The sequence below is a fragment of the Plutella xylostella genome, chromosome 29, assembly GCF_932276165.1.
Source record: "Plutella xylostella chromosome 29, ilPluXylo3.1, whole genome shotgun sequence".
NCBI classification, from domain to species: domain Eukaryota; kingdom Metazoa; phylum Arthropoda; class Insecta; order Lepidoptera; family Plutellidae; genus Plutella; species Plutella xylostella.
The window spans coordinates 4,391,752-4,419,512 of NC_064009.1; the positions used below are offsets into that span (position 1 = coordinate 4,391,752).

The 27,761-nt window shown below is 37.5% G+C and overlaps 2 protein-coding genes across 15 annotated transcripts in view; one reads left to right on the forward strand and one right to left on the reverse strand.

Annotated features, from left to right (window-relative positions):
- Nucleotides 1-978, forward strand: part of LOC105386449 (potassium voltage-gated channel protein Shab) — a 52,710-nt gene extending 51,732 nt beyond the window's left edge. For all 13 annotated transcript variants that reach the window (XM_048631801.1, XM_048631799.1, XM_048631806.1 and 10 more), the window contains one exon: nt 1-978. In XM_048631801.1, coding sequence (XP_048487758.1) covers nt 1-105 — 105 coding nt within the window. In that variant the 3' untranslated portion in view covers nt 106-978.
- Nucleotides 727-24,948, reverse strand: LOC105386420 (N-alpha-acetyltransferase 60). Of its 2 annotated transcripts, XM_011556978.3 has the most exons (7): nt 24,755-24,948; nt 24,343-24,448; nt 24,006-24,237; nt 4,667-4,838; nt 3,242-3,454; nt 2,278-2,298; nt 727-1,693 (listed from the first exon to the last, which is right to left on the reverse strand). In XM_011556978.3, exons 1-6 carry the CDS (start codon nt 24,769-24,771, stop codon nt 2,280-2,282), a joined length of 759 nt encoding a protein of 252 aa, XP_011555280.1. In that variant the 5' UTR covers nt 24,772-24,948; the 3' UTR covers nt 727-1,693; nt 2,278-2,279. The 2 variants fall into 2 exon arrangements, with proteins under 2 accessions (XP_011555280.1, XP_011555278.1); XM_011556976.3 differs by lacking the exon at nt 2,278-2,298 and having other exon boundaries at nt 24,755-24,947.
- Between the last annotated feature and the right edge of the window lie 2,813 nt (nt 24,949-27,761).

Sequence of the window (27,761 nt, forward strand, 5' to 3'; positions counted from 1 at the left end):
GGAGATTCCGGCAGCGAGTCGTCTCCGATCCGGCTGAAGGACTTCAACAGGAACCCGGGACAGAATCACCGGGGGGGCGGCGGCGAGCGGGACCTGGTCGCCTAGCCGCCCCCGCGCCGCGTGGCGTCCGCGCCCCCGTGACGTCAGCGCCCCCGTGATGTTAGCGCCCCCGTGACGTCACTACACACTAGGGACCTGGTTGCCTAAGCGAACCTGCCTCGTGCCGTCAACGCCCCCGCACCGTGCGGCGTCAGCGCCCCTGTCGCTTAGGCGCCCCCGCGTGACGTCAGCGACCCCGTGACGTCACCACACACTAGCTATTACTTCTAGCGCGCAATAATAACATTAATTAAATAATTTTAACATATCATTGGGCGATTGTGAAAGCTTGTTGTTGAATATAGACGATTTTCATTTCGTAGGATTAAAAATACAACTATAAATAATGTAAAAAAAATCAATTACATCATAAATTATAATTTATAATGTAATAATCGTTCATTCCAATCGAAAAGTTGAAAGTAAACTATTTGTTAAGTTTTTTTACGTGCAATTATTAATTGCTAATTCTAATTTTAAGCGATATAGTTTGTACAGCATAGTTGATGATAAAGAAAGCAATTATTAAAGATTTTGCGAAATTGTTATGAATTTGTCTCTTTGATTTCCCTGTGTGTGGGCGGGTACCTAGTTATAAGTAAGTACTTTTAAGAAAATCCAAATCCATTTAGTCAACAATGATATTTATTAGAACTATTTTTTCATAATATTAAAAGTATAGAAATATAACATAATATAAACATCATTTGATAGGTGCTATGAGTGTCGTTGAAATTATAAAAGCCTCAAGTAGGTAGTTTATCGAAAAATACAATCACACAATCTCAGTACCTTAGTACCTAACCACAAACATAAGAATACTTCTGATAAAATGGACTCAACTGATAGATTATCACATTTAAAACGAAATATATTTTTCACAAACATTTATCAAAAATAATGGTCCGGAAAATAATACTTGACGACGTCAATTTGAACACTTAGTAAAATTTAAAACGAATACTTAATAAAATAACGCAACCTCGACACAATCATATTAACAAATTAAGAATATAAAATACTTTGGTTTAAAATGAGTAACATTTTAATACACACTATTTATTTACACTGGAACGACCATTGAAGACAACCAACTATGCAATATTATCTTGTACTAATTCGAAATAGTGTTGCTATTATAGAAATTACTTAGCAATGAACACGATCTCACAATTTGCACTTCAAGATAAAACACATCTAGATAGTTGACTACATTAAATTCTACTAATTAGTCCAATATTACTTTAAACGAGTTTTACGAACACAAAAGCGTAGAATTCGTAGAGTATCATAATCGGTATCACAAATTTTGTAAAGATTTTTGTTTCTAGCAAAATGTATTTATTTCATAAGTGTCGACACAGAATTGTCTGTATTTAAATCACAGGTCGCCATACAACACCTATTTAGTTCTTTCGCCTATAATACTTTGTGTTTATTATAATTATTTTAACAGACACTAGTACGTATTAATGATAATTTATGTAAAAGCTAGTTTACACTCTCGACACATCGAGCGAACACACAGGCTTATTAAATTCTTGGCAGCAGTCATGGCATGACTTTTGTAGCACTCCAAGTCATTTTCGATTCACTATAACAAAAAAAATGTTTAGTTACAAAAAACGTAACGTTTTTACATATTCGGACATCCTAATTTATTGACTATTGACTATATTATCTATTTTTTGTATTACTTATAAGATCAAAAAAATATTGAGAATACTTGGTCTGTAGTATTTTACGAACATAGAATACGAACGCACAAAAAGCATATCATACATAATAATACTTGGCATGTTAACCACATACAAGATTCCCAAATATACAAAAGGGGACGTACAGTAGAAAAAAATACATCGATCTGTGTGCGAATCACAAATATTGTCGTTTCTAGTCGATCGTAATTCGATAGGCGGTTCACTGGCGTTTGTATGTGTTTTATTAGTTTCTAACTTTCCCTACAGGGGCACTGATCAAGATGTCATACAAATTGATGTCGAATAACCTATCGGCTAGAGTAACATTCGTGATTGGCACACTGATCGTAATAGTTTACCAATTTGAAATAAACATCAAAAGTGCTGACGCAACTTTCGTGAAAAGAAGTAAAAGGAGTGCTTTGTGACTATTATTCTTATAAAATACTTTGTCTAGTCCGCTCACGTCTCAACGCACCGTTACGTTTTGTGGGGATTTCTGAAAAGGCAGTAAATAAATGCATAAATTGTCTAAATTTTAAATAAGTAATACGAAAAATGCTAGCACGGCGGGCGCTTATGCGAATTTTTGTTAGTGTAGGGTTGGATACGTACTTACATAATTTATATGCTACTTGAACACAGCCAATCAGAATAATTCAGGTTATTTAACGTTCCTTTTAGGTTAAACTCGTAACAATTTTATGAACGAAACTAATTAAATTAATTTAAGAGTACCTAATTAGTATTGCAAAAAACAGTAATCACTGCTGGACATGTCTGGGTTTTCGATAATTACTTACTAAATTAAATAGTGATGATAGGCAAAATTATAAATAATTTCAAAATTTTTGAGCTTACAAACATTTTTTTTCAATTCAAAAGATATTGAGTTTTGAGTAAACGTACTTAGACCAAGTGTAACAACTTAACTATAAATGCAATTTCATTATTTATACTATGTTACTTACAGTACCATAACATTAAATTGTATTATAATACAACTTATAATTCGAAGAGCTTAAAACTCCAAATGAAACCTAATTTATTTAAAGTAATTCTTTGTTATAATCCAAACACAAGACTGCACAACATATAATAAATTTAACTATCATCATCAGCCAACAATCCTATGTTGGAAATAGGTCTCCCCCAAGGACAATTACAGAATTCTAACTATGCATTCCTGCGGATAGGAGGGTTTCCCAAGCTACATTTGATTTTTCATCACGAGTCGTGAATTCCACTATCCATTCTATAGATATTCAATATAATCATAGACCACCATGCAAACATAGTAAGATTAGACGCATCTAACACACAAAAACATCCCTTACACTTTAACCAACAATACATCGCTGATCCAACACCACTCAAAACAGACCACATCACATCACAATAATTACACATGTATAACCCGGCTAAATGAAATAGTCAGCTACCTGTGCCAGGCGATGGTGAGCGCGGTCCGCAGCTTCGCCCAGAGCCAGGGGTAGAGCCCGCCGCCGCGCCACGCCGCCTGAGCGACGTACTTCACATAGTCGTATAGCCCCCAGGGGGCGTGGCCGCCATTCACGTAGTAAACGTAAGTGAAACCGTCTTTGCAGCGGCCCTTTATCGAGTAGTAGTATGGAAGGAACGAGTGTAGACGGAATCTGGAATGGGAAATGGGGAGAATAAATATCCACATTGTGTAAAAAACATCCTAAATTATCTAAATACCCTAAAGATAACTGTTACTGTTACCAAAAAAACTAATATGAATTAGTCTCCATTTACTAAAAAATGATTTGTGCTAGATATGCAAAATGAATTTCAAATGGATAGGTAAAGTACAGAAAACAATAGTTAAGGCAGCAATGTAGATAATCATAGATATTGTCGATGAAGGATTTCTCCTGTCCTCGTCCTTTCGGACGCAGACAAAATGGTCAAGGGTGGATCGGTCTCTCACATTGGAAAACTGCACTCGTAATAGTATCTTACCACAAAAAATACTATCTTAATTTACTAATCTTATCAGTTCAAAAGAAATCGAAGTATTCGTATCTGTTTTGAGTCAATGGCGATAACAGAATGAAACTGCACCTAGAATAGATAGCGGCGGGAAGGTGGTATTTTGTAGTTAAATGACTGTGTTAATATTACTAACAAAAACTTTAACAATAAATTAGTAGGCGTAGGTGCTACAGTAAACACTAAAGATGCCCCTGTATATTTGTTTTCACTGACCTCCACTATCCCCCGCTATCGGTAGCAGGTATCTGTTCTTGGAATTTAAGTACCGTACTTACGAAATACATCAAATTTCAACTTATGTGTGGAAAATCTATTTTGCTAATCAGATTTATATTTGCTACCTGTAAACAGCTACCTACTCCGTACGATATGAGAGTTTATACTGTTTATTTCTGTATTTACTGACACTGCAATTTGTACCTACTTATACCAATTCTTATTTTTATTCATTCCATTATTAAAATAAACGTACCTACTAAAATAGCACTTACTTCGCATTAAAAATTACCGATTTACGTCATAATGATTGTATGTTTACGTATTCATGACTTTAGAGACATTAATTAACCAATAGATTACTTATTTATATATCACTTATGTGTATCGATTACTGCAAATTACTTTGTTTTTTATAAATTTGTTATTGTTTTTAACCCCATTAGGTCAATTTATGAATGAAGCGAATCTTAACAAGTTTTCAGGATAGGCAGGTATATTGCTGCAATATATTGAATGATGATGATTCATAGATCAAGTTCCACAATTACCTTCATAATTTTACCGCTCTTTACTGCTAATGGGCCAACGACAGATCGCATGTACGAACAACAAAAACAACAATTACCCACCTTCGTTTCTCATAGAACAGTATGGCCTCCTGGTTGGTGGTGAGCACGTGCAGGAAGATGGCCTTCACGCGGTGGTCGTGCGGCGGGCGCGGCGCCGGCCCCGCCAGTTGACCGATCAGCACGTCCAGCAGCATGGTGGCCACGCCGGAGCGCCGGAACGAACGCGCTACGCCTGGAAGTTCATACAATGCGGATCAGTCAAGAATTTTCTAGTTTGAAGATCGATGGCAGTGAATAAACCATGACTAATGGTGAAAGAAATATCGGACAAGAAATGACGAAGATAAGATAATCATGTTTAGTTTTAACACTTACGTCTTGGTATCAATTAATTTGAATCTTTCATAAATAATTATATGCTTTTAAGTTTTGAATACTTAACACCAAAAATTTAACCAAGAATGTCTACTCAAATTGCAAGGCAAGTCCCAAGTTGTTACAAAACCATAAAACAATGACTGTTAGTCACAGTCATTAGTGATGTAGCAACAGATAACAATAACTAATTTTACAAAAGAATTGTTTTTAACTTGAATCATCTAGTAAAAATATTCACTTTTCTGATTTAAGCCTTCAAGGAATGGACTAACTGATAGAAATGAATAGATCTACATAATAATATTTTCAGCAATTAATAAGTAGGTAAGTGGCGAACTGTCTCTGCGGGGTGCTGGCCGCCCCCAGCTGACATTCGGATGTCGGTGTACACGCTGTCCATTATTATCGTTGTTGGCGTTGCCGCGCGGCCCCCGCCTCGCCCCGTGGGGCGCAGGCGTAGGGACGCTGCGGTGGCACTAGCTCAGGTTGACTCTAAGATCACCACGGATCCACATAGGAACGGTATTGGCTTCTTAGCAGGCGACCCGATGATGAACAAGCGGCCCACACTGTTAGACCTCGCAGTTATTAATGAAACCATCACATTAACTTGTGATTGTAAAATAAAAACCTATCTTGTTACGGTTAATATAGTATTTGTATGCATGTGCTTACATCCTGTTTGCATAATAATGGAAGCGGGGTTTAGGTACTCATATTAAATATAAGTAAATAAATATCTATTATTTTTAATTAGTGATATAAACATAAATGGCGTCGATTAAAGTGATACAAGCGAATATTCAACATTCGTACACTGGAGCCGCGGCTCTGCGACGTAAACTAGAAGAGGAGCCGACCACCATTGCACTGGTCACGGAGCCTTTACTTAGGAGGGGTAAGCCGCTCGAACTTCATCAAGGTAATACTTTCTATTATAACTCTCTCTCCACTGCAGATAGTTTTAAAATAAGAAGTATGGTACTTATACCTAAGTGTTATACCGTTAACAAAATTACAAATCTTTGCACTCCGGACTTAACCGTGGTGGGGCTCACATTGGATGTGTCACACGGGAATCGGGTGCTGTACATCGCCTCAACATACCTGCCCGGGGACGGGTCAATGCCCCCGCCCGAGCTTATATCTCTTGTCACGGAATGTAAGATAAACAATATCCCACTCATTATAGGTTGCGATGCAAATGCACACAGCAGTCTATGGGGCTGTAGGGAAACTAACAAAAGGGGTGGGGAATTACTCGAGTTCCTATTATCCAATAATTTAAGTGTCCTGAATAGGGGATCCGAGCCTACGTTCGTCACGGCTCGGGCCCAAACCATTCCAGATGTCACAATCACTAACAGTCAGGCGAGGGACCTGGTGGTAGGCTGGAGGGTGCTTCCAGATGTGTCCTGTGCGGATCACAGATGGATATCTTTTAAGCTAACATCAATAATACCCTTACCTAGACAATATAGAAATCCGAGGAAAACAAACAAAATCGATTTTCACAATCGTTTGCATAAAGCTCTGGGAGACACTCAGCCGTATGACAACTTAAGGGTCAGCAATAGGCAATCGAGGGTTGGCATTGTCATAGAATTATGTAGTAAATGATGCTCTACAGCCTTGAAAAAAATCACACAGGTAGCCGAAGAGTCTAGCTAGGTGCTGAATCATTCGAATTTAAGTAAATGCTTATGGATAACTGTAAATTAATTACGAAAAACCAGTAAATCACACTCCCGTATTGTAACAACTGTGTCGTAATTATCAAGAATTTTCATATGATTCTTATCAAATTATAAAGATAAATGCTTGGACTAGGCGCTAAATACCTTGTTTTTTAATAAACACACACCTATTTTGTGTAAATTAATCCCAAACTTGAGCAATTTTTTTCCCTCAAATCTTCATACAAATATCTATGGCGGCTTTCTGTGTTATAAAATCATAAACACAAGCGACGTTTGACTCAGTCGGCCGGTGGCCTCCAAAGAAGGGTCACGTCGGTTTAGGCGGCACTGACAGCTCGCGATCTTTTCGTGTACAGACACAAAATCACTGCACATTGGTTGTCATTGCACTTTTTCAACTTTTATGACACCAACATAATTTGATTTGAAATTGAGGAAGCATAATTCTTATAGTTACTATATTCAATAAATTAAATGATAATGTTTTTTATTAGTTAAGTCCATGGTACTTCTTGATTAAATTATAATTATTAATGCCTAACTAAAACTAACTAATATAAAATTAAAATTAAACTAAAAAGAAGATGCTGGCCAGATCGCTGCCACTGTCGGGTAGGGTACCCAAGACGCTGGCCGCGTTACCCCGCTATATAGCGATGCTTAGCCTTTGTGATAGGGAAGTGCCAGCCCTAGGGTCCCTTGAGACTTCTATTAGTCTGCTGCTGATGTCTTTAAAAAGCTGACGTGCCTCCGGTCCCCACGGCCCTGGGATGAGGAGCAGGAATATAGTGAATGGATCTAAGTGATGACAATACGTAGGAAGATTAGGTTAGGATTCAAAAACACAGTCTCATGGTGCTGGTTGAGGCATGGTCTCGTGAGGATCTGATGAGGGCAGTAACACGGAGGTGACTGAATTTTATTTCAAAGATTTAATAGCTAAAAGCAGCGAGTTTGGGCGCGGTGGTAGCTCAGTCGGGTAAGCGCCCGCTTCTCACGCAAGAGATGCGGGTTCGAATCACGGCGCTGACATGTACCAATGAGTTCTTTTAACTTAAGTACAATGTATACCATCGCTCTAACGGTGAAGGGAAACATCGTGAGGAAACCTGCATATCTAGATTTAGCACATCTAGATATGTGAACCCACCAACCCGCAGTGGACCAGCGTGGTGGGAAATGGTTCAAGCTTAGGAAGGCAGTTTAGACCTTGGGGATATGCACAAAGGTTCCACTCGAGAGAGCCAGGTGCAGGTACTTACACCCCCACAGAGAATAGAATAGAATCGAGTTTGGGCTATTAAGTATGTTTTTCAAAGAGAGAGAGAAAGATATTTTAGGCTTCCTCTGGATTAGTTAGGTTTACTGGGTTTACTAAATTCATTCGTAACGTAAAATTGTCAATGACAGAATTTCTTCTATAGACAGTAGCCACTAATAAAAACAACGATATATGGCGTGATTTGCAAAAGTACCTATCTAGTCAACCTGCCACGGGGTGACTTCGGTGGGTAACTCAGAATAATACTAGGTATATGTTATTGCATCAATAATAAAAAAATCAAGAAAATATTCAAAGTTTCCATCCTCGCTTTTCACGCACACAAATCACAAACTCATGCCTTGTTCTAGGAGCAGGGTCTACCCTGGTGCATTTCCATGACCACTTTTCATTAGCGTCCCACCGGTTTCGATGCTCAGCGGAATAGCACCATTAACCATTATTATTCTGAGATATCATCACTTCTTATTCTGAGTTACCCAACATAAAATCACGCCATCTATTGAAATCATTTTTTAAATTAGAATTTGTCTATGGTGTGGGCCCCAAATTTAAGGGTAAAAGCCAAATAATTATATTTTAACCTTTTTTTATACCTATTATATTAAAAGACCTATTCAACGATACCCTACCTACACCATCAAAATAACCGGAAAAAATATCAGCCCCAATTTACTTGTATGGGAGAGGGAGTACCCCAATTTTTTTTGGGTACTCCTCATATCTATGCGAAATATCAGCTTGATATCTTTAGCCGTTTCTGAGAAAAAGGGCAGTGACAGACAGTCAGTCAGACAGACGGACAACAAAGAGATCTTATAACGGTTGCTTTTTTCCTTTTGAGGTACGAAACTCTAAAAATATGAAAAAATATTATTCTGCCACCAAAAAATATACTTAAAAACATACATACATACAATCAAAAAACATTACTCTCCTCCTTCGGCAGTCGGGTTAAAACAAGTGAGACTGATTCTGAACTTTTGTTCTATGAGTTTTAAAAATTAACCAAAAAAAACCTTTATCATAGAAACTTTGTTGACACGTGACTTTTTACCATGGAAAACGAATTTTTTTTTCGCGTTTTTGCAAAACTCGTAGAACTAAAGTTGTTCAGAATGACCCCTTGAGTCATCCCCTTTCGGCTTAGTAACTATACCCTTAGTATAACTTATTATCTACACTTTAATACCTGTAGTTACCTTTCTACAAGTAAATACCACATTTGTTTAGAAATCTAATCGGGTTCCGAGTATGGAGAAAAGTGGCACCCCTATTAATTTCTACTCTTTCCTGGTGCTTACCAGTGTAATTAAAAATTAAACTTACCCTCAAATCACTACTTGAAAATAATTGTCAATAAAGTTGGCGAGTAAAAGTTTATCGACCCACTGTGCAAACTTACATGTGTGCGTGTCACTGCGTGTGCTGTGTGAAGAGCATTGAAAACCCAAATTTGGCGGGGCACGTCACCCTGTACAGGCCCTTAAATAGCGGTAACATGATAGACAATGCTGTTGACGAAATAACAAACGTCATTGTCAAAAGTTATGAAGAATCATGTCCTCTAGTGACTGTGAGTGCGACACCTCGAAAGTGGTGGTGCACATCACTGGAGAAAATGAGATCAAATGTAAGAAAACTTTTCAATCGCGCCAAGAATACAAAAAAAGAAGAAGACTGGAAAGCATTTCAAATTGCTAGGAACAACTTCAAAAAAGAGACTAGAGCAAAAACCAGGGAATCCTGGAGAAATTTTTGCGCAACAATCCAAAGTGAATCGAAAGCCGAACGAACGAAAGGGCGAAAAAATGCGTATCGAATGATTCTCAAAATCAGCTAGATACATTAAAAAATCCAGACGGGACTTATACAAAAACCGAAAGCGAAAGGAACAGCCTCTTGCTGCGCACACACTTCCCTGGCTGTGAAATGTTAGCGGAGGTGTCGTGTGATCAAGATATGCTGTCACCAATTATGAATTCTTCTAGTGACGCTGACGCGTGTTTTGAAACTATACAAGGCCAGAACGCACCCATAGTGTACTAGCACTGTATAGTTTCAAGTGAAAAAAATAAATATTTTACTTGAAAATATACACGATTCAATTCAATTTATTTATTCTGAGCAACATATATCGCATTGAATATTTACATAATTAAGTAGGTACTAATTTAACATGCATTTACAATACAATTAAATAATATTATAATACATTAAACAAAGTAAATTATTAAAATATAATTATTCACATGATCTATCATTTATAAATTCATTAACAGAATAGTAACATTTCTTTAATAACCATTTTTTTAAATTTGTCTTGAAGTGATTGTATTTGCTGACAGATTTCAAGTGTAAGGGTAATTTATTAAATAACCGCGTATTCTGGTACTGAGCACTGTGCATATAAACTTGCAACATTGGCAGAACTGCGCCACCCTTGCTGGGGATGTCCTTCCTTCTTGTTGTCAGTCTAAATAGTCTTTCTTCGTCAGTCTCTACCGTCTCAGGATGCTTAGCCATATCGCAAAGTAGAACTAGCAGATAAAGACAAGGAACAGTCAAGACTCCAAGTTTAATGAAAAAATCTCTGCATGATTCCCGTTGAGATATCCTAAAAATTATCCTTATGGCCCTTTTTTGTGCAACAAAAGCTTTTGTGATATTATATTTGTAGCTGTTTCCCCATAGTTTAATACTATATCTCAAGCGAGATTCAACTAGTGAATGATATATCATTTTTAATTGCGATATAGTCGCTTCGTTTCTAAGACTTCGCAATACGTAGCAAGCTGAGCTTATTTTATTTGTCACACTCACTAGCTCTTTTTTCCAATTTAAACGAGAGTCAATGTTTACGCCGAGGAACTTGACTTCATCCACTGTTTCAATATGTTGTCCATTTAATTTTACATTTAGTACTTCATTTTTACCACATGTCGATTGAAATAGCATTACATTCGTTTTATCAGAATTTATTATTAAATTATTATTCATAAACCATATTGAGAATTCTTGAAGAGTCAAATTTATTTTATCATTTAATTCGTCAATATTACTAGCTGAAATTATAGCGTTAGTGTCATCTGCGTATATTATTGGAGTCACATCTGGAATCTTGGATCCAATATAGTTTATTAGGTCATTTATAAACACTATAAAAAATATTGGACCCAAAATTGAGCCTTGCGGAACTCCGGTTTTGAGATCTACCCAGTTTGAATTGAAAGTTAATTCTTCACCATAATTAATGCTTTTCAACTCTACATATTGTTTTCTATTACTTAGGTAACTCTTTATAAGATTCAGTTGTTCATTACGTACTCCATAGTGCTCGAGCTTTTGCAATAAAATTTGATGATCTACGCAGTCAAAGGCGGAGCTTAAGTCCAGAAACACACCTGCTACCTTAAGTCTCTTATTCAAATTAGTCACTACTTCACAAGTGAGGGCGTCTACTGCTTCAACAGTGCCAACTCCCTGTTGGTAACCAAATTGCCTCTTACTTAGTATATTACAAGCTTTAAGATGCTCTAACAGTCTTGCTTTTATTAGTTTTTCCAACAATTTTGAAAGGACAGGTAGTAAGGATATTGGTCTGTATTTCTTCGGGTCATTTTTGCTTCCTTTCTTGTGTATAGGTATAATTTTAGCTATTTTAAGTTGGTCAGGGAATATGTTTTCGGTCAGACAGATATTAAATAATTGACTAAAGGGCTTTGCGAGTATATCTATGTTTCGTTTAATAACTACAATAGGTATATCGTCATAACCGCAGGAATTTTTTAGTTCCATTCTATTAACTATTGTTTTAATTTCAAGTTCTGTCACATATTTCCAACGAAGCTCTCTTTCCACTCGATTTGTAGAGTTCTCGAGAATATGTATTGATTCCGTTGTATTTGTCAAATTTGTAGTGTTATGTGTATTAAACTGCTTGGATAGAACTTCCACTATTTCCTGAGGATCTTTAACTAAGTTGTTCTCTACTTTGAGTAATATTTTTGACTTTAGGGTATCTTTACTAATATTTCTATGCATATTTGCAATTTTCCATATTGCCTTAGATGACCCACCCGCCTTGTTTATTTCTTTTTGAACAGAATTGGCCTTCGCTTGGCGAACTACTTTCCGATAGATATTTAAGTAAACAGATCGATATTTTGTGATAGTCTCATGGTTTAAACTTTTATCAGCAGTATTTAAAAATCTCTTCATCAAACTTGACACTCTCACTCCTTTAGATATCCATTTAATTTTTTGTTGTTTATTAAGGTTCGTTTTTTTAGGCTTTAGTGCAAATGATTCATTTAAGTTTTTACAGAATAATTCAAGGTAGCCATTTAATGTCTCTACATTCTGATTCATCTCCGTAGTTTTTTGTCTAAACACATCATTATTTTTTTCAGTAAAAGATCTTCGATGTACCATAGTAAACTCGTTATGAGTTTGTTGGTTTACATTATGAATGGGTACTGTTGCTTCACTAAGAAGTGCAAAATGGCCATCGGATAAGCCATTGTCGTCTGTTGAGAGTTCCCTGAAATCATCGCTACTAAGGTTCGTTATCATGTTGTCAAGTCCAGATTGCGCGCTACCCCGAACAAAAGTAACACAGTCGTTCAAATATCGGAAGTTATAGCATTTAAGTAATGTCTGGAAGTTTTGTAAATCCTCTCCATCTGTCAACACGTCAATATTAAAATCTCCACATATTATACTACGCTTGTCAAATAAATACTCTAATAATGGTTCTAGTCGTTCAAGAAACGGACCTAATGACTGTTTTCCTGGAATTCTGTAACAACATAAAATATTCAAATTCGTTTCATCGTCTCTAACACCACATATTTCAAAATTATTAACTCTGTACATTTTTTTACATATATCCAAATCCTCAGACTGACGTCCATTTAATCCTAGTATTAAAGTTCCTCCTCTTCTCTTTTGAGTTCTTGTATTGTGTGAATGCAGAGTATAATTATTCAGGTTAAACAAAGACACGTTAAATTCATTAAGAAAATGTTCACTTATGCATAAATAATGGGGTTTACTGTTTCCTAAATTTTGAAAATACAATTCTAGATCATCTTTCTTATTTGTTACACCACACATATTTTGATGAAAAATTCTAAGATTACATTTTTTTATTTCATTGGTGCATTGTTTCTCAAGAGCGAAAAAACATATGGTTTGAGTTTTCCGTTTCTGAATTTACTAACTCACATGATGCATCCTGTTCCTGTCTTTTAATTTGTGATATTAATACTGACACGTCTCTGAAGATTACATTTAGTGCATAATTATTTATGTGATGAGTAATATAACTAAACATCTTATGCGAGTATGACAAGTTTTTGTTACTGTCCATTATATAAGCATATTGATAGATTTCGTTATCCAAATAGAGCAGGTTATTAAAGCTCTCAAGGCGCTTATTGTACAGAGTTACAGAACCAAAACACTTAAAAGTTGGTAGCATTATAATGACATTTGTATGTTGAACAGACAATATTTTTTCGCGAATATTCTCTACAATTAGAGAGTAGTTCTTTGTCACTTTAAAATCATGTTCACCTATCATTAATATGCAGTAATCGGTTTGTGTAAAGGCTTCTAATTTCTTCTCTAATCCCTCAATCATTTGTTGTATATGGCCACCTTCATATAGGTAATGGCAAATTTGGTGTTCAGGTAACAAAGACTTTGCTGTACTTACAATGTCTCTCCGTTTGATGTTACTGAGAATCATTATTTGAGATGTCAGCGGGGTTTTCGGTATCGAGTCCGGCATAGTTTGTGTATACTCTGATGAAAATGTCGGATTTGTAATATCTCTACATTCGATTTCTTGTGATATAGAGTAAACACAAGAAGATTCCAGTTTATTTTCAAATGCGCTAAGTTTGTCTTTAAGCTTCATTATCTCATCTTGGGCTTCTTTCAATTCTTGTTTTAAGTCTATAATGTTCCGTTGTAAATTTACCACCAATTCGCCATGCAGTGAGTTAGTTTGTCGTCTAGGTGGCGTGAAGGTTGTGTTCTGATGACGTATAACCGTAGTCATAGGATGTCTAAGGTTTAAGTTATTTTCCGGCAGCGGGGACTGACACAATAGCTTTAGAGTATTATTTTCTTTATTCAATTTGGATACTACTGTTTTCAGGTCATAATTTTCCATTAAAGTAGTGTCTAACTCGTTCTGCGAGCTAGCCAGTTGTGCTTTTAACATTTCGATAGTATCCTTCATTTCATGGATCGGTACAGTTTCCGTAGGTATATGTTCCATACTTCTTGAAAGAAACTTTTCAGGTGAATCTGATAGTTTGCCAGGAGTAAGTAGATGCAAATCCGTTAGATCACACGACTGGATCTTAGGTGAAGATTGCGATGAACTATGAGTTATTTTTGTTGTTAAATTAGCTGGAGACAATTTCTTTCTCATTGTTACGTTAGAATTCTTTATAATTTTATTTTCACATGTTTTACATTTCCATTGTTTCCTAGAATCTGCATCTTTTAAACGAAACAACTTCTGTGAATATCCAGAACACTCAAATTCATAGTAATTATGACATTCCGAGCAGTGCATGGTATTTTTCGAATCAACCCGTTTCTTACATATCTGGCATGTGACTGTTGATGCCATCTTGCGGCCACTGCTGGTATTTGTAGACATCTGTGCTATGTAGTATTGAACGCATGCAACGCAGTTCAGGTGATTTCCGATAGATGTCACTAGTGTTTTTTCACTCAATAATGGTGTATGATCCTTTGACTTAGTTGGTCGTTATAACTCTAGGTGGCGTTACTGTAGCCGACCTTTGAAGACAGCTGATTGGTCAGCTGATGTTTGTTTATAAATTATTTGAATGCACCGTATTTTTTTAAGCTGATTTGTCTTTAAGTTCTTTTTCCAATCACCATAGATAAATATAGGGATGAATTATGTTGCGATTAATAAATTCATGCAGGTTACTCACAAAAATTTTCTTCTTAGGCACAAGTTATTTGGTATTTAAGCTTGTTTTTGTATCTGTTGAACACTTCACATTTACTCAAAGAATCCATTCACTATCACTGAGATAACATTTTCACGGCGTAATTATGTAACACTCAACGTATTTTTTCACTTTTTGATGTCTAATTCATGATTTTAATAATTAAATTAATATTTTCTTTACGGAACAGATCTTAGTCAGAGCACAGTGCTGCCCTCTGTGTGATTTGTGCGTTCTAATCGCGTATACTTTCAAGTTGGGATTTACTGAATCGTACTTGAAAATATACATTGCTATTACGCATATTGCTTGATTGGCGTACTTGTCGCATATAATTTATACCTACATGCTGATTCTAATTTACTTAACTATTTCGGTAAATGTAAATGACTACAATTGACTTGTTTTGCCTGTCATACCTATATAAAATGATAATAAATGAAGATGAACAAGCTCTAATTTCATTGATAAATTGATATTTGTAGCAATCATACTTGCAAGTAAGCATACCTACTAATATCTTATTATTTAAATGAATTAAGAGTAATACCTACTACACTCCTGAACGGATAAGACTAGCTTAAAGTGCATTTAACAGCGCATCAAAATATTATTATAAGCAACTAAAATAGTAAATTTTGATCAAATTTTAAATTTATTGGTTTAAAAAAATTAGGGTCATTTGGTGTTGACTTTCTGCTATTTGGACTTATTCATTGCTCGTGAGTGTAGTAGGTATTACCCTATAGACCTATTATAGACATATTTTTCATCAAGTTTTGAATTCACCGTAATTGTCTTTTATGAATTGTTCTACACCCTCTTATGAGATAATTTTTACTATTAACAACAGTTCTACAGTTTAATATCAATTTACTTTTTAACTTACGGTGTAAATAAAAAACACGTTACGAAATTAATGCCAAGTGCGGAATGATGATGCAATGTTTAGAAAGCAATAGACTTATTACTATTTCGCATGAAAGAAAGAGAGAGCAACAATTCAAAAGGGCTACCTGGTAACTAATCACGTATAGTTTCAAGTGCTCGCATTGCTGCTTGGCGCTTGAAAATATACACGATTAGTACGCAGTGGTAACTGCTGCAGTATATTTTCAGGCCATAATTTTGGCCCAACTTACTTGGAAATATACGCGATTAGTGCGTAATGGCCTTGTATACTTTCAAGTAAATCATGGCACCATTTTAATTTGAAAATATACGCGAGCAGTCCCAACCTCTGCGTTCTGGCCTTGTATAGTTTCAAAACACGCGACGCTGACTCCATTGCAGCCGCCGTAATAAATGAAGAAAAAGTTAAATGGGCTATCTCTTCGTTCCTTCCCTTTAAGTCGCCGGGAGCAGACGGCATAGTGCCGGCTCTTCTACAGTGGGAGGTCGACATTATTGTACCAAGGATGGTAGTTATCTACCGGGCCTGTCTGGCCCTGGGATATATACCAAAGGGATGGAGAGAGGTGAGGGTAGTATTTTTACCTAAACCAGGTAAAGATGACTACACTTCTCCGAAAGCCTATAGACCCATCAGTCTGTCATCATTTCTTCTAAAAACTTTAGAACGACTTTGCGATAGATATATACGTGACGGTGCACTTTCTGTGAAACCTGTTCATCCTAATCAACATGCGTACCAACCAGGTAAGTCGACAGAGTCGGCTTTACACACAGTGGTAAGCAAAATTGAAAACTCAATATTGTTACAACAATCCTGCCTTGCAGTTTTTATCGATATTGAAGGAGCTTTTGATAAAACTTTGTTCAATAGCATAAGTAATAATGAATGAATGAATGAATGAATGCACCCACCCAGCCAGGAGTCACCCTGTATCACGGAAAAAGCCGCGCCTACTGGGGGGCGCTCAGTTTTTGAGGGGGGGGGAACACACGCTCGAGGAAAGGGTAGGAATGGAGTATAATCGACCGAGTATGCACCCTAATTAGCCAATATAGGATGTTAGGTAGAGGAAGGAGTTGGGTTTAGTGGAGAGCGTAAGTTGGTAGCCTTCTCGGCACTTTCTTCATTTGGAGTTCGCGTCCTATTGTCTTTTTCTTGATGTAAGGGTGATTTGGTCCGTAGCAGCTTCACAATAGTTCGGGCTTGGTTATTGTGTTTTATGTTTCTGATCCTGCTGTGTGGTGACTTTCATAGTCCGATGTTTCGTCGTTACTGTCAGTTTCGCTTTCATTCAAGGCCTCGTATGCTGCAGCCTTGAAGATGTCTCTGTGTGGGGCTAGGCTGACCCATTCATCCGTGGTTTTATTGTAGGTAGCTAGGCTTTGTGTTAGTGAATCTTTCCAGGTATAGATGGGTCGTCCTACCTTTTTTCACGTGCTTGATATTTTAGTGCTGCATGTAGTAAGTGCGGTCGTTCTCGCCTGAGAACGTGCCCGTAGTAGCATATTCTGTGACATTTCAGCCTTTTGGTTATTGTTTTTCCCTGTAATACATCTTTGGCTTTCCTTGTAGGGGGCTTGTCGCGGGCGTGTTGTAGTAGGTCCCAAAGAATTAATCTTTCGTACCTTCGGAGGCGCGATCTGTTGGCTTTTGTAAGTGCTGCTACCTTCAGTCCGTATAGCATACCGGGCACAATTACCATCTTGTATATGGTACGGACAGTTTGCCAATCCATTTTTGCTTCTTTCACAAACTGAATTAACGCCTTTCCATTTTTTTCCGCTTGTTTGCAGCGGTTTCTTATTGTATTTTTTCGGCATAGTCCAGATGTTATGTAGGTACCTAAATATTTAATTTCCTCCACTGGTTGAAGGGCAACACCGTCGACCGTAATGAATTGCGGTTGTTTTGCTAGAAAAGGATCCCTAATTAGTATTTTTGTTTTTCCATTGTTTACCTTTAGGCCCACGCTGTATAATAGAACTTTAATTTTTTGCATTATCTCTTCGAGTTTGTCGAAGTCGTTTGAGAGTAATATTAGGTCGTCTGCAAAAGATAGTATAATCGGCAGCTGAATTGCATCGTCCTGATTCAGTTTTAGATCTGAGACTTCCTCTTCCAACGTCTTCAAAACATCATCAATTAGAATCGTAAGTAGACGTGGCGATAGTGGACAACCTTGCTTGACTCCCTTGCCTTTTGTTATTTCGCTGGTTTGTTGACCTAGCCATTTTATAGAGGTGTATTCATTCATGCAAACTTTAACGATGCGGTTTGTTAAGGCTATGTTGGTTCTGGAGAGTAGTATATCTCGTAGCGCCGTGAGATCTACTGTATCGAATGCTTTCTCGAGGTCTATTGCCATTACGTATAGTCTTTTGCCTTCTCGCCACTCTTCGTCGAGAACTCGGCGAAGTGTGAATATGTGGTCGTCGGTAGATCGGTTTTGCAGGAAGGCGGCTTGATACGTGTAGTTACCTGGTTGTTCGATCAATGAGTCGAGGCGGTCTAGTAAAAAGTTTGCATATATACGGTATTATTTTACGGTGTTATTGCAGATTGAGATCCGTCTGTAGTCATTTACTAGTTTCGGGTTTGTGGTTTTCGGTATTGGTACCTGTACTGTTCGATTCCATGAGTCGGGTGTTATGTTATAGAGAAAAGCTTGTTGTAAATGTTTAGTTATTTCCTCTATCATTTTGGGAGGAAGTGCTTTGTATAATTCAATAACTATTTGGTCCTCTCCAGGGGCTGTTCGGTTTCGCATTTTTTTAATTATATCTTCTACATCTTCCATGGTTGGTGGGCTGCCTAGCCTCGTTGTGTCTTCATCCGGTAGTAGTGGGACTCTGGGTCCTTCAGATTCCTTTAATTCCAGTTCCCATTTTGACATGGGGATGTAGTTAAGTTTTTTCTTTCTCTTCATGTCCACTTTGTGGTCTCTGTAAAATAGGTAGATAATCTGCATACGTTTAGATGGGTGCTTCTTTTGGAGGTCCGAGAAGAACATTTCACATGCTTTCTTTTTGTCTTCATCTTTTGCTTTTTGCAGCTTTGCTCTGCAATCCTTTAAGATTCTGTTATGTTTTGCATAGGTCGGGTATTTCTTCCTAAGAAATTTAGCTTTTTGTAAGTTAGCCGTAGCAATTCTAATTGGTTTCGAGTTCATAAATCTTATGTTGAGCGCCTCCCTTGCTGCTGATCTTATGGCTTCTGTTATTGATTCCCATTCCATCGAAGGATTGTCATCCTCTTTGTTCTGATTAGACGTAGGCATGCGGCTTAGAATTCCACTTTGGTATTTCATTCTTGTTGGTATGTTGGAGAGTGCTTCATAGTTAAATTGCTTATGATTGAATCCTGGTTGTTTATTATTAGGTGTTTTTGGGGATTGGTTTTCTTGCGTAGTTGGTGTGTTGTTCGTTTCAGTGCATAAGATTTCTCCCCAGATAAGTTTGTGGTCCGATATCGTGTTTTTACCGGCCCATTCTCCTTTAATGAATTTGAATCTTGGGTTGAATGGGTTTGTCGAAATTATATGGTCAATCTGTGATGTGTTTTTGCCAGATTTCCAGGTTGTTCTACAGGAAGGTCGGGCGGTACTGGTTTCTAATAGGAGGTTTTCATTTTCTATGGTATCTATAAAAATATCCCCATTAGGATTGTTATATTCATGGAATAGGTTATTTCCAACGTGTCGTTTCTTTAGTAGTTTTTTTGTATCTACGTAGCCAATGTGGGAGTTGAAGTCGCCTAGGATTATCGTATTTCGGTTTTTAGGACTATTTCTTATGAGGAATCTGAGATTATTGAATGATTTTAACGCCATTTGGTTGTTGCTGGGGATGTGTGCCGTAATAATATGCCAATTTATGTAGTTGTTTTTCTCGTTCAAGGTTTTTAGGGAGACATGCATAACATTTTTATCTGTTATAGTTTTCTCCACGGTGATGTTATGGTTTTTACTTATGAGGGTAGCGAGACCTCTATGAGCTGTGGTTTTCACTCCACTCAGGTGCCACGTGTAGTTTTTAGACTCGAACATACCAGATGTCATTTTTGTTTCTTGTATAGCTGCTACGTGTATGTTTCTTAGCGCAAGTTCATGATCAATTCTTGATTTTTTTACTGGTGAGGACGTTCCTCTCACGTTCCATGTTGCTATAGTAAGGCTGTTAACTAGGTATTTTTTGATATACGATGATTTAGTTCTTATTAGTGTATATCGTGTCGTCAGCTACGTCCTCAGGACTGTTAACTGAGATTTGCGTTTCGTTTTGTGTTATTGATTGTGCTTTAATCGGCGATTGGCCGTTGCTTAGGCTGTCAGGTTCCAATATTAGGCTATCATAGTGGTTATTTTCGAAAAATATGTTTATATCCCCTACGGGTTCAGCGGGTTTTTCTGGCCTGTAGGTCAGCATGCAGTCTTTCTGGTGGACGTTTACATTAATTATGTAATAGTTTGCGGCTGCAATAATAACTTCTTCACCTGCCCAAATGCCATCGTTGTAGAGGCTTTTAAGATAGCGAGACCGGCCGGTTTCATCCTGAATGTTAATGGCTAATTCAATATTTAGGTCTTGGTGGTGTTCGTTAACGTACCTAGCTAGATCTCTTTGTATCGCGGCGTGGTCAAAAGTCAGATGGAACAGTTCATTTATTTGGTGCGCTAAAGCTCTGAACAAACAGTTTCCGTCCCCGAGCATCTTTATGATTTCCATTGTGAATTTAAAGTATTGGTTTTCGTTTTGAAAGTTTTATTGCCTAGGGTTGCGTTATTCCTCTTGTTTGTTAATTGGTTTTTCTGGTTATTGTTTTCGTATCGGCAGTGTTGCGTCGCTTTCTTGTTTATGACTTGCAGATGTTGAGCAATTTCTGGGTATTGTTTCGGGTTCTTTCTCTGCTGGACTCTTGGAATGTGTTTATTTTACCTAGGTTCAATGTTGCTTTGTTTTTATTTTATAGTTTGCATCTGGTTAAGTTTGCGCTTTACGTTTTTGTTTTTTTTTATACATGCTTTTCACTGAATCTTTTTCTGTTTTTGTGTATCTGTAAGAGGGCTTAATACTAAGAAGTTTCTTCGCTGTGGGGTAATAAATATTAGTTAATGTTAGCGAGTCTGCACATGTCGCAGGATATTTGTGAGTATAGGTATGTTATATTTCCAGGGCTTGATTAGGTAAATAATATTGTCTACAGAAAGGTCAGTAAAACAGAGCGCGATTGTTTAGGGTGTGGTATTGTTTATGTTATAGTGTACCTACACACTATTTGATATGTTATTATCACCACATGAAAGGATGTATTAATCGTTACCTAAGTTAGTATACCTAATAGTACAAAATGACAACGAAACTGAATCTGTAGGTTGTTCGAAAACCTAGTTAAAGGCTTTGTGCCTATTGTTTAGCACGATGTGAAGGTTTTGGTTTTATTTATAGGGGCTTTTGATGAGATATGAGCCGCTGGTATTATGTTTCAGATGCCTGTGACTGTGTTGACGATATAGTGTTTATTGGCTGCCCTACCTCTTGACTGTTGGTTATGTTATTCTGATGGTTGGCTGGCGTTTTCACGTTGTCCTCGGGGGTAAGGCATCTAAAGTATTAAACAGTATGGATTTATCTCACCAGCGTGTTGTTTAGATTTGGCGCGTCGCTGCTTCTCGTCGTCGTCGTGTGTCACCCGGAAAGATTAACACTATAATTATAACTAAATGATAACACTACACATTTAGATGGTTCCTAGGAATTTGTGCAGCGTCACCAATCAAAACATCAATCACTAGCGCAAGTTAATGTGTTATACTCCTGATTTGTTCTTCGTAGGCGGTATCTAGATCGTATGCATTGGAATTCTCTCACCAAATTATCGCACGGTTCTGCTTCTGGGTGTAGCGTTGAGTTGGGTAGAGACCTTCCGTCGCGCCTGTGGGGGAGCTGTATCACTCTGCCCAGGAACACACTTCACAACGAACACTAACACTAGATGCACGATCGTTAAATTGGGGCCCGGTATACAATTAATAAAGTAGAGGACTTTAGTAACATTTGCAATCAAGGAAGAGATCACTTTGTTAACACTTGTTTAGGCGTTTTCGTTTTAAGCAATAAACGAAGGCTCGCGAGACAAAGGTTTTTTTATGTGCGGCGGGTATTGCACAGCGGCCGACGGGTCGCACGTGTTGGGGTCTAGGAGCGGTCAGCGGACACGTCTGTTCACCTCGGCTGTTCGACAGCCAACCTATCTTGTTCAATAGCATAAGTAATAACCTTAAAAATCATGATGTAGACCCGGTCATCAGTGCCTGGATAACAAATATGCTTAAATCAAGAACAGTATCTTTTACTTCAACAAATACAATAAGATGCAAAGTAGCAAAGGGATGTCCGCAGGGTGGAGTGTTATCTCCATTGCTGTGGGTTTTAGTTGTGAATGATCTACTTTGCGATCTAAATAATAAAGGTTTTACAACAATAGCCTACGCCGATGACATCACTATTCTCATCGGGGGCTTGTTTGTTAACACCTTATGTGAAAGAATGCAACTTGCACTAAACATTATAGAGGAATGGTGCCATAAACATGAACTGTCGGTGAACCCGACGAAAACAGAAACGGTGCTATTTACTAAAAAGACTAAAATAGGCAATTTAAAACTACCTAAACTATTTAATACAACCTTAAAGTTGACAAATGAGGTAAAATATCTTGGCGTATGGCTAGACCACCGTTTAAGCTGGTCTAAGCATATTGACAAGACCCTGAGTAAAGCAACAATATCTCTTTATCAAACTAGTAAACTTGTTGGATCTAAATGGGGATTAAAACCGAAGCTATGCAAATGGCTGTACACAGCGGTGGTAAGACCTATAATAACCTATGGAGCAGTAGTGTGGTGGCAAAGATCAAACCTCACCACTGTGAAAAACAAACTACGACAGTTTCAAAGACTTGCATGCGTTTCAATCACCGGATGTATGAAGTCAACCCCAACAGCCGCCCTAGAAATAATTTTAGGACTTCCACCGCTCGATATTATCATCAAGCAGGAAGCTAAAGCGGCGGCGATAAGGCTAAGTAACCTGGGACTCTGGTCAACGAATACCACTGCACAGGGACACAGTCGCATACTTGACATTGCCAAGTTGTCGGCTCCCGGGTCCACTGAATGCAGCGACACTACTATAAAGACGTTTATCTTCAACAGAAGCTACACTATCCAGCGAGATCAGTGTGGCACATCAGACGAAAACAATTACGACATCAATATCTACATTGACGGAGCCAAGAACAAGAAGGGCAGCGGTGGAGGTGTCTTCTGCCCGGAACTTAATTTACAATACTCTGTCAGCTTCGGGAACAAAGCTACTGTTTTTCAGGCAGAAGCTGCCAGCCTACTTGACGGAGCTACACAAATAAAAGACACAAAAAATAGCAATATCTGCTTCTACACAGACAGTATGGCTATTTTAGGTGCCTTAGGCAGAACTGTAACAAAATCTAAATTAATTTTAGAATGTCACAGAACACTGGAAAACCTAAGCATTTCAAATAATGTAACAGTACAATGGATTAATATATCATTAATGGTAGGATTAATAACAGGACATTGTTGCGTGAATAAACACTTATATACCATAGGTAACTCAACTAGTCCCTTATGTAGGACATGTAAGGAAGTAGATGAGACCGTTGAACATATTCTGTTAGCTTGTCCACCTACTACAGAAACAAGATTATCTATTCTTGGACCAACAGAGCGCCTACCTCAGCTATTACAACACCCAGGCCTGCTACTCCAGTTTACTCGGGAGCTAGGCTGGCTGAGCTGAAATCAAGGGGATATGTACAAAGGTTCCACTCGAGAGAGCCACGTACAGGAACTTCACCCCCTATGAGAATAGAATAGAATAGAATAGAAAGTAGGTAAGTACTAAAAGGTAAATACAACAAAGCAACATTAATTACAAAGTTGCACATACACACATTAGCAATATGAGTAATCAAAACAAAAACATAAGTTTCAACATCCAAATATGCATAATGTTTGCTAAATCTAATAAGACTTATTGAAGCATCTCATACAATATAAAACATATTTTATTTCACTTACCTAGAGACAAAATGTATGCAACAAGTGTGTCCTTAGATGCGAACCATCTTGACAGGATCCCTCGGTCCTCAGCATTCAGTTTGAGGTAGGGTTTGATCTCCGCTACGATGAGCCCTATGATCTGACATTTGTACACGGCAGCCAGGGCAAAGAACCTCTCCGAGGAGGTGATGTCTTCGTACCATGACTGAGGATATTCTATAGGGAACCAGTCTCGACATAGTGACCTTACCTAGAGAAAAGGGAGTGGCTGTTATTATCAACATTGTAATTTTATATATTTTCATTTAAAGTAAGTATTTTGAAACAGTTCAGCATTTTTATTCCTAATACATACCTCTTCAAGGTCGTCAGGGCACAGAAAACGCAACTGAACATCTTTCAAAGAGCATTTTGCTTCTCGGGACTTCTCAATGATAACTTGGAAGCCTTCAGAAAGATACCTGAAATTTAATATCAAGCATTTTACTATCGAAAACCCAATGTACTTACAATCAAAGGGCGGTGTAAATGGTCATTGGCATTTACAAAACATTACTAGGAATCAGTTCAGTACTTACCAAGTCAACATTTGTGTGACAAGAGGGAGTAAGATGTTATTGGGAGAGCGATATTGAGCACAGTCAATTAGGCAATTGCATCCAATTACACAGTTCACAGAAGACACCACAAGTACAACACAAACAATTGCCAATTCCCATAAATTGAATCTTAATAATAAGGACACAAGAATGAATGTAAAAACTTACCAGCTGAACCCTGCCATTCGGTAAATTGGCCATGTAAGCTCTACTCGAATGCAACTCACTAACAAGTTGATTTATTCATATCCAAATAAGTTATTTCACAGTGAATTAAAATATCCTAGCTAACGCTAACAAATAAATAATGTTTCGTTCGATGGAGAAGCGAAATAACAATAATTTGTCAATTTTGACGTTATAGACGTCAATTTGACACCGGATGTTCAGTGTAGCCACAAGTAAAATAAAAAACTATTAGTGATGTACCAAGCTAGCCAAAAATATACGTTACTAAACAAAACAATGAGAGGCATGGCTTGGAGAAGTACTTATGTTCCTAGGGCATGGAATTCTCCTTAGAGAAGTACTTTGAACATGTTCCTTGGGCATGGCTTTTAGGCGAGTACAAACGAGTAATTGGGCTATTTACTTACTCACTAAAGAAACGTATACCTAAGTATACATGGTGCTCTGGAAACAGTAGGTATAGCCAAACCAGGAATATAAAAACCCTGTATTAAAGGCGCTACATTCGCCTTGAGGACTACAACACTAAGTACAGTCATATCAATGTGAATTGGCCATACTGAAATTTATAATTGTGATTTTTTTTTATGATTTATTTTGAAAACTGTGTCAGTAGCTCAGTGAGAGGATATATCCTATAGGTTCTTTGGAACTTAAGTAACATATGTACTAACAGTCTAACGGTGAAGGAAAGCATCGTGAGGAAACCCACATTTAGATTACAGTCAGTTGTATAGGTATTTACCTTGTAGCTCATTTACGGCAATTTGAAAATAGGGAAATTGACCTAAAGGCATATTTGCTGAATAAGTTTTAAGCATTCAAAAGACAAGAGTAAGTGGCTTAATATTTTCCATCCTCACAGGAATTCGAGAAAAACTACATCTTAGCCTCGTAACTACATCTTAGGTTTGCATGCAGAATGATATAATAAGAAAGTTAAACCCATTGCCTGGATAAAATATGTGTAGGTATAATGAGTCAAAATTAGAACCTAAATATTCAACCGATATCATATGTATTCATATGCTATATTATGTTATGGTCAGATTGTGCCAATGCTTGAATTTCAGATGTCTTGGATTCGCTGTCGCTTAATGAGTCGCTTCCTGCCATCAACATTAATAATCAATTTTTAAATTTCCGTTACAATTATTGTTCCTCTGTTTCTGTAATTTTCTTCTGCTTTGTCTTTCTATAAGTATACCTTACAAAACATTAGTCAATAAAAACTACAGTAATAGCTTACAAATTTGCCAAGTTCCTTTGCTCTTACTATACTATGTACCTACCAGCCATTTTGACAATAGCATCAGTTATGTTATCAAGTGAAATAAAGTCCAATCCCACGGATTTTTTCTCCGACAAATACTTGTGTATGTGGTAAATTAGTTTCCTTTCACGGCTGTGGATAGTTTTCGGCATTTAGAAACACAAAAAACTCACAAAAGCTATAATAAACCCTACGCATTGACAGCACCACAGTTTGACAGCAATAGACAAATGACATTTTGAGTTAATGATACCAGTGCAAGAAAAAAGTTCTATTGCTTTTCCGCAATGAGCCGTTTTCCTTGACAGCTGTCAGTTGAGCTTTTGGGTAAGCCGATAGATGGCGTGAAAACGCAGTGTACCAACTGTCAAAAATTACATAGAGAGCAAAGAGTACTAAACTCAGAATAAGAACTCACTAGTTGTGATTAAATGTCGGGTGGTAGCGCGAGCCATCCTTCCGAGGCTCAGACTGCATGTGGCTTGGGATAGTGCTAAGTATTCTGTGAATAGTTCTACCCGCGCCGTCACGTAGTGTTCTTTTCTCTATGCGCGCCGTTTGAACGGGTGCTGCGTGCGAGAACTGATTTTCTATTTTTATTTATTGTATGATCCTAAATAAGATCCCAAAGAAATACTTACAAGACAAGATGAGAATGTGTGCCGTCGCAACTTGTAAAAATAAAGGACATCATAAATTTCCAAATGATGAAAGCCAGGCGCAACAATGGATTAAGGCGACTCGGATAAATGTGCGAAAAATTGATTGGAAACTGCGAAAACATTCATGGTTGTGTTCGGATCATTTCATACCAAGTGATTTTCATTCACGTAAGTAAGTTAAATCATTCGCGGTAATGTAAATTAACCATTGTTACATAACATGATATATTATGTAGGTACCTACCTATCTAACATTTCTACCTACCTACGTCACTTTCACATTTCGTTAGCCTCACAGAATAACATATTGTGATCTGAGTGTGTTCTGAGGGTTTGAAAGTTGGTACAACCCCAGACAACGCCATCTATTTCTCCAAAACGGAACTTTTTTTTTTTTAACAAACGCCTCATATGGCGAGGGTTTTTATATTCCTGGTTTGGCTTTAGGTACCCTATACAACTTACATGCGGCACACTGGTTAGTTTTCACTGTTTTTATTTCGATGTTAGATACCTACCTATGTCCCAAACTATAACTAAACAAGAAATATGTCGATAAGTATAGGTCAAACCATACATAGGTACTTCGTTATTTCGTCATATTCGCTTACAAGTTAAGGCCCGTACAGGGTGACGTGCCCCGCCAAATTTGGGTTTTCAATGCTCTTCACACAGCACACGCAGTGACACGCACACATGTAAGTTTGCACAGTGGGTCATAAACTTTTACTCGCCAACTTTATTGACAATTATTTTCAAGTAGTGATTTGAGGGTAAGTATAATTTTTAATTACACTGGTAAGCACCATAAAAGAGTAGAAATTAATAGGGGTGCCACTTTTCTCCATACTCGGAACCCGATTAGCGTTCTAAACAAATGTAGTATTTACTTACTTGTAGAAAGGTAACTACAGGTATTAAAGTGTAGATACTAAGGGTATACTAAGCCGAAAGGGGATGAGTCAACTCAAGGGGTCATTCTGAACAACTTTTGTTCTACGAGTTTTGCAAATTCGCGAAAAAAAATATTCGTTTTCCATGGTAAAAAGTC

Excerpts from the sequence above, each read along its gene's own strand:
- LOC105386420 (XM_011556976.3), bottom strand. Across the intron at positions 4,839-24,005 it reads TGCATACATTTTGTCTCTAG|GCGTAGCGCGTTCGTTCCGG; the intron begins GTAAGTGAAATA and ends ATGAACTTCCAG. Across the intron at positions 3,455-4,666 it reads CTGTTCTATGAGAAACGAAG|ATTCCGTCTACACTCGTTCC; the intron begins GTGGGTAATTGT and ends TTCCCATTCCAG.